This window comes from Mesocricetus auratus, unplaced genomic scaffold (genome assembly GCF_017639785.1).
Source record: "Mesocricetus auratus isolate SY011 unplaced genomic scaffold, BCM_Maur_2.0 Super-Scaffold_100010, whole genome shotgun sequence".
NCBI lineage: Eukaryota > Metazoa > Chordata > Mammalia > Rodentia > Cricetidae > Mesocricetus > Mesocricetus auratus.
Window position 1 is genome coordinate 87,030,548 of NW_024429194.1, and position 7,284 is coordinate 87,037,831.

The 7,284-nt window shown below is 57.9% G+C and overlaps 1 protein-coding gene across 1 annotated transcript in view; it reads left to right on the forward strand.

Annotated features, from left to right (window-relative positions):
* The window catches only part of Myh9 (myosin heavy chain 9), an 86,741-nt gene extending 79,759 nt beyond the window's left edge, over positions 1-6,982 (forward strand). The window contains exons 32-41 of the mRNA XM_005066947.4: positions 21-233; positions 340-552; positions 782-943; positions 1,894-2,022; positions 2,887-2,975; positions 3,057-3,180; positions 3,426-3,634; positions 4,097-4,205; positions 4,288-4,460; positions 5,565-6,982. Of these exons, the coding sequence (XP_005067004.1) occupies positions 21-233; positions 340-552; positions 782-943; positions 1,894-2,022; positions 2,887-2,975; positions 3,057-3,180; positions 3,426-3,634; positions 4,097-4,205; positions 4,288-4,460; positions 5,565-5,682 (1,539 nt within the window). The 3' untranslated portion in view covers positions 5,683-6,982. The remainder of the gene's footprint in view (positions 1-20; positions 234-339; positions 553-781; positions 944-1,893; positions 2,023-2,886; positions 2,976-3,056; positions 3,181-3,425; positions 3,635-4,096; positions 4,206-4,287; positions 4,461-5,564) is intronic.
* Positions 6,983-7,284: the final 302 nt, after the last annotated feature.

Here is a 7,284-nt window from a genome sequence, read left to right on the forward strand (position 1 = left end):
CAGTACAGTCTTTCCCCTAGCTCCTAGCTGAGGAGAAGACCATCTCTGCCAAGTATGCCGAGGAGCGTGACCAAGCTGAGGCGGAGGCCCGTGAGAAGGAAACCAAGGCACTGTCGCTGGCCCGGGCCCTCGAGGAGGCCATGGAGCAGAAGGCAGAGCTGGAGCGGCTCAACAAGCAGTTCCGCACGGAGATGGAGGACCTCATGAGCTCCAAGGACGACGTGGGCAAGAGCGTGAGTGCTGGGCCGGGGTCCTGAGCCCCGGGAGCCGGGATGTGTGTGCTCTGAGTTTAGGATTCCTTGCTGTCTGTGCCTCTAACTGATTCGGGCTCTCTGCTAGGTCCATGAGCTGGAGAAGTCCAAGAGGGCCTTGGAGCAGCAGGTAGAGGAGATGAAGACGCAGCTGGAGGAGCTGGAGGATGAGCTCCAGGCCACCGAGGATGCCAAGCTCCGCCTGGAGGTGAACCTGCAGGCCATGAAGGCCCAGTTTGAGCGGGATCTGCAGGGCCGGGACGAGCAGAACGAGGAGAAGAAGAAGCAGTTGGTCAGACAGGTGTGTGTGGCCTCCCTACCCCTGGGAAAGACACCTGGGGCTGCCCCTTGTCTCCTCATGTAACATCCGCGCCGGGGAGGGACTCCCGGGCCAAACCCCCCCCCCCAGCCTCATTTCTCAGTCCTCTGTCCGATGCCTCCCGTAGTCCCCTGGGCCCCTCAAAACAGGCTCACCTGAGCTCAGTGCTTCAAGTGTGAGCCCTGCTTCCTGAGCTGCTGGTGTTCCTCAGGTGCGGGAGATGGAGGCAGAGCTGGAGGACGAGAGGAAACAGCGCTCCATGGCCATGGCGGCACGGAAGAAGCTGGAGATGGATCTGAAGGATCTGGAGGCGCACATCGACACAGCCAATAAGAACCGTGAGGAGGCCATCAAACAGCTGCGGAAGCTCCAGGTGAGGCAGGCCCAGCTGACCGCAGAGCGGGGAAGTTCGCTGGATAGAGGCCGGGAGTCAGGGCCTGCCCCCTGTGAGCCTGTCTGTGGGAGCTTCTAGCTTGTCTCACAGGGGAGGTTCAGGCTCGGAGTGGAAATGTAATAAGAGGGTCTGGGTGCATTTAAACAAGGAGAAGGGAACTGGGCATGTAGAAGAGTCGGAGATCTGACCACTTAAAAGCAGATTTCCAGAAGAAACCAGGTACCTAGAGCCACCAGTGATTAAAGATAGCATTGATAAAAACAGCTCTTGAGTGGTTCACCACGCCTAGTGTGTCAGCAGTAGGAAGGATTAAATATCACGTGGGCAAGGTTGGTGGCATTTTTAGGAGCCACACTCTGCCTCTGAGAATGCCATTGTGAGATTTGTCTGCAGAAGGAAAAGGATCTTCAGATTGGGAGCGGATGGCAGGAGGATGACAGAGGGGACTGAGTTTTCTGCCTTGTGGTTGCTTTCTTAACCTGGCATGAAGCATACACGCCTACTGTCTTGTCCCTGAGCTCACCTGGTCACTGACCATGTGTCATGACCGCCACTGGGTGACGCCATCAGTATCAGCTTCCAGTAGAAAGGAGGTTGTAAGAAGTAAGAAGGGCAGGGCTCGCACCGTATCCAGGGCTCAGTGCTGTTGAGAGGTGCTGTGTGAGGCCTTGGAGGGGGACGCAGGTGCAGAGGCGCTTGCCTTTGGCTACTTTCCGCCTTTATAAAGAGGCTGGCCAAAATGGCGCCAGGCTCGGAGAAGGTCCCTGAGGGGTAGAGGCCCGGCAGGTGTGATGTAGGGGCTCAGAGAAGGTCCCTGAGGGGGAGAGGCCCGGCAGGTGTGACGTAGGGGCTCGGAGAAGGTCCCTGAGGGGGAGAGGCCCGGCAGGTGTGACGTAGATGGTGATACCAGCCCCTGCTGCTGCACACAGGCCCAGATGAAAGACTGCATGCGGGAACTGGACGACACGCGTGCCTCCCGGGAGGAGATCCTGGCGCAGGCCAAGGAGAATGAGAAGAAGTTCAAGAGCATGGAGGCTGAGATGATCCAGCTGCAGGAGGTGGGCCAGCTGTGGGGCGCCTGGAGCCTCTTCCTGTCAGCCGAGGGGAAGGGCAGAAAAACAGAGCTACCTCCTGGCGGGAGTTAATGGGAGGGGTCCTTGCAGGGCCCATGCCCCAGTCACACACTGGGCATGGCATGGTGTGTGCGTTCATGCTCGTGCACATGTGTGATGAGGACAAGGACGAGGCTCCCCACCTCTTAAAAGGAAAGGGGACCATTTCGTCCCCAGCCCATCCCATGAGCTTACAGTGATTGCACGTGGCAAGGAGGGAAAGAGGGTCCTGAGTGCCCCCTGGGCTGCTGGTTTGGTGACACATGAAGCACGTGGTGGGGATGGGCGGTGTGGTGGCCTTCCCACAAAGTGCCACCGCTGGCTTATGAAATGCTCGGTCAGACCCTCTGTCTGGCATGGCTCTTCTCTTCTACTGGGTGCAGGATAACTCCATTGTCACTGTCATGCGTGGTGCTCTGGAGGCTTCCACAGTCTGTCTGCTGCCCTTGGTGGCAGAGTCCTGGACTCTAGCCTGCACTCAAGCCGGCTTCATAAACCTTCTCAGTGTCTGGTCTGACCATACGCAGTGGGCCAGCACTGCAGGTCTGTCTACCCAGTCGTCCCTGTTAGGCCTGAGTGGTTCCTGTTTATAGCCCTGGCTCCTGGCTTGACTCCAAGTACTTAGACATAGGGGCTTTATAAACACGCGCCTAAAGGTGCCCCAGGGTGGAACTGACCCAGTGAGCTAGAGGAGTTCCTGGGGAACGGCACTGTGGAGGAACAGAGGTATGTGCTGAGGGGCCAGAGAGGACACGTGGCACTGAAGGTTCTGTTGCTCCCCGTCACTCATGTTCTTGGTCCTTGTGGCAGGAACTGGCGGCCGCCGAGCGTGCTAAGCGCCAGGCCCAACAGGAGCGGGACGAGCTGGCCGACGAGATCGCTAACAGCAGTGGCAAAGGGTGAGCCAGAGGGAGGAAACCCAAGGGCGTTGGAGGACCTCCGCGGTCGCTCAAGCACTCACGTCTCTGGGTCCTCCCCAGGGCCCTCGCGTTGGAGGAGAAGCGGCGCCTAGAGGCCCGCATTGCCCAGCTGGAGGAGGAGCTGGAGGAGGAGCAGGGCAACACGGAGCTGGTCAACGACCGGCTGAAGAAGGCCAACCTGCAGGTGAGCGCCAGGGCGGCAGCTGGCCCCGACCGCCGGACCCAGACTCCGCCCGCCGGACCCAGACTCTCCGTCCGAGCCCCGTGGTCAGGCAGAAATGGGATGCCTAACCCTGTGAAGGCTTGAGACAGGGAAGTTTCTGGGTCCTGTTAGGCTGGGGCGTTGGTCGGCTCAGACCTCTGAGGAGAGAGGGTCCGTGCAGCTGGGCCCCAGCCCTCCCTTGAGGTCCGCGCACCACTTTCTTGCAGATTGACCAGATAAACACCGACCTCAACCTGGAGCGCAGCCACGCTCAGAAGAACGAGAATGCGCGGCAGCAGCTCGAACGCCAGAACAAGGAGCTCAAGGCCAAGCTGCAGGAGATGGAGAGCGCTGTCAAGTCCAAGTACAAGGCCTCCATTGCTGCCTTGGAGGCTAAGATTGCACAGCTGGAGGAACAGCTGGACAACGAGACCAAGTAGGTCCCCTCCCCCCAGACTGAGGGCAGTCAGTGCAGGTTGGGCCGGGAATGAGCTCTGTCTTCCAGGCTCCGCAAGCCGTCTTCATTTGTTCTGAGAAATGGAGTTTGGGTGGGAACCCACAGCCCACACCCAGAACTGGGGGCTTTGTGGGCCGTTCTACTGAGAGACCTTGCCTAGTTGTCTTGGGGCTCAGAACTGAGACTTGGAGGTAATGAGGACCATGCTGGGTCCCAAGCCTCAGTTTCCCCATAGGCTGGCTTCTTCACTGGTCTCATGGGTCAGCCCAGGTCCCATCCTGGGATGGCAGCTACTGGGTGTCTGGAAAAGACACCTCCAGAGGTGTCCGGAAAAGACTAGGGCACGGGTCTCCAGGCCTCCGTGTGGCTCCAGGAAGTGGAGTTGGCTGTGTCACCTGGTAGAGAGTGCCCCCCTTCAGTCACCATATCTGTCCTACCCAGGGAGCGCCAGGCCGCCTCCAAGCAGGTGCGCCGGACGGAGAAGAAGCTGAAGGACGTGCTGCTGCAGGTGGAGGACGAGCGGAGGAATGCCGAGCAGTTCAAGGACCAGGTGTGTGCTCGGCGGAGCCTTGGCTCGCCGGGGGCGGGCTGCTCTCCCAGAGCCCCTTGCCTTAGCCGCGTGTCTCCTGCAGGCCGACAAGGCGTCCACCCGCTTGAAGCAGCTTAAGCGGCAGCTGGAGGAGGCCGAAGAGGAGGCCCAGAGGGCCAATGCCTCACGCCGGAAGCTGCAGCGTGAGCTGGAGGACGCCACGGAGACAGCCGACGCCATGAACCGGGAAGTCAGCTCCCTGAAGAACAAATTGAGGTGAGCCAGCCTCCTGTCCCAGGCCTCACTCTCTCCCAAACAAGGTAGTTTGTTCTGAGCGCATTTCAGAACGTTGCCTCCTTCCAGAGCCAGCGTGCAAGGAAGGAGGAGGTGCCTGGTGACCGACGTAGAGGGCCCCCGCCCTTCCCGGGTCTTCTTGCCTCTGGCGCTTAGCCAGGCTCTTGAATGAACTGCATATTCTTGGCAGTTCATTTCCTGCCTTTTGTTTTGTTGCTGTTTTTTTTTCCAAGACAGTGTAACAGCTCTGGCTGTCCTGGAACTCGCTTTGTAGACCAGGCTGGCCTCATTCACAGGGATCCACCTGCCTTTGCCTCTGATGGGATTAGAGGCGTGCGCTGGCACCACCTGGCTTTTCCCTGCCTATTTTAACAGTCCATCCGTCTTCTTGCAACTCGAAGCCTAACGGGGGTGTTCCCATGCTGGAGTTTTTTTGTTTTTGTTTTTTCGAGACAGGGTTTCTCCGTGGCTTTGGAGGCTGTCCTGTAATTAGCTCTTGTAGACCAGGCTGGTCTCAAACTCACAGAGATCTGCCTGCCTCATGCTGGAGTTTTTTGAATTGGCTGCTGGAGGCCTTCTGGCCTGGGTCTGCACTTTTAGGAGATGCCCAAGAGAGAATGCTGGCATCGAGACGCAGCGGGAAGGAAAGCCAGGCCTCTGTCAGGGTTGGAACTTTGCTGGCTGCAGCAGATCTCGGAGAGTTCCCGCTCTTCCTCCAGTCAGAGGGAATGTTTCCTAAAGCATGAAAATAAGACTCTCATGAGAATTTCATGTTTTCTAACGTGGTCAGAGGATGCCCCCGACAGCTGTCCCTGAGCTTCCGGGTCTACTTATTCTCTTTGTTTTGTGGTGCTGGGATGGAACTTGGGGTCCCACAGGTGTCAGGCTTGTGCTCTGCCTCTCAGCGCTCACCCTGCAGGTAAAGGCTGGCGATTGCTCTGGTCGCCCACTCTCCTGAGAGCGCTGCCTGGCTCCTTCTCCTGGCGGGAGTCCCTCTGAAGATCATTTTGAGATCTGCACACCGGGCTGCCCGCCCAGCACTTCTTACCTGGGCCCCACTGACACTGCCTCTGCCCCTCCCCACAGGCGTGGAGACTTGCCGTTCGTGGTGACCCGCCGACTTGTCCGGAAAGGCACCGGCGACTGCTCGGATGAGGAGGTTGATGGCAAAGCCGACGGGGCTGAGGCCAAGCCAGCCGAATAGGATCTGCTGCTGCCCGAGATGACAGACAGACGGCTCCGCCTCCCCTCGACACCCCTGCCTTGAGACTGCTCTGACCATGACACCCCCGACCCCACCCCCCAGGCCTTACTGAGGGCATTGGCTTCCTCTGCTGCATAGTCCTCCATACCTTTCAAGAATCTGATACCAAAGAGTCCAGGCTGGCCCAGGCCGGGTGACCAGCAAGGTTTTGCCCCCTTGCCCGGAAGCACCGGCGGTGGGCAAGGAGGGCAGCCGTGGGAGTGGGCACAAGTTTTCTATGAATCTATTTTTCTTCGGATAAAGGTTTTAATAGCTCAGGCCCTCTAGAAGCGTTGTCACTTTCCCCCACCTTTGCTGCCTGCCCCTCCCCCACTCCTCCCCTGCAGTTGGCAATCACACGTGGTGACCTCACACCTGCCCTATGGCCCCTTCCCAGGGCCCTTCCTGGTCCAGAAGGAGCAGTCCAGGGCTTCCACCTCTGTGCTGGGTGCAGAAAGGGGGCCCTCAGGGACCTCCCCCCTTCTGGATAGCACTGGTGCCTCTGCTCCTTCCGATTGTAAAACGTCTCAAGTGCAATGCCCCTCCCCTCCCTCGCCGAGGGCAGACTGTCCCAGCACCGAGGCAACCAGACAGGGCATCAGGGCCACACTGGAAAGGCCAACAGCCTTCCGGTGGCTTCTCCCAGCACTCTAGGGGACCAAATATATTTAATGGTTAAGGGACTTGCAGCCAGAATATCCAAGAGCTGGGACCCACGGGGCGTGCACTGTTGAGCCTCTCCTGGGACCCGGGCCAAGGGTGGCCGAGCTGCGCCGCCGACGCTATAGCTTCAGATCTGCCTTCCACACGGATGTTTTTTGAAAGAAAAAAAAAGTTTTTCTTTTTTCCTTTCTTAGAGTAAGCGCTATAGTTCTGGGTGTTTTCACTGCCTTTTCCTGGAACTGTGTTTAGAAGAAAGTAGCCTGCCCTACAATGGTCTACACTGGTTGCTGAATTTCTCTGTGCGCCTCACTGTTTTGTAAATGCTGCGTTTAGACTCCCTTAAGTCAAGAAGGCTTTTTTTTTTTAAAGGGAACAAACTCCCCAAAATCAAACCAAGTAAAATCATGAAGCTACATCTGCCGGAAAAAACCTCTGAATTTAGGTCCCAGTTGCTGTCACACAGGAGTGAGTGGGACTCGCACCCCCTTTTTTTATATAATAAAAGTGCCTTAGCATGTGTCGCAGCTGTCACCACTATAGTAAGCTGGGTTACAGATGTTTCCACTGAGCGTCACAATAAAGAGTACCATGTCCTGCTCTTTGGTGCCTGGGTGTCTGTCTGTAGCAAAGAGCCCACACTTGGCTCTTCAGTTTGACTGAGGTGACCCTGAGATGTCTCAGGCGACACTAGGGGCTCACAGCCTGAGACAGAAGAGCCTCCAACCTCCATGCAGGCAAAGAAGCTGGGCTGCCATGGGCCCAGGGCTCATTCAGGTATGAGTCTCCGTCCACACCCCGGGGTCACCTTTCTCCTGGGAGGAAGGAAGCTGTGGCAACGGGAGTGAGGTGCCTCAGTTGTAGAGGCAGGAGTGGAGGAGTGGGCAGTGAGCGGAAGTCTCC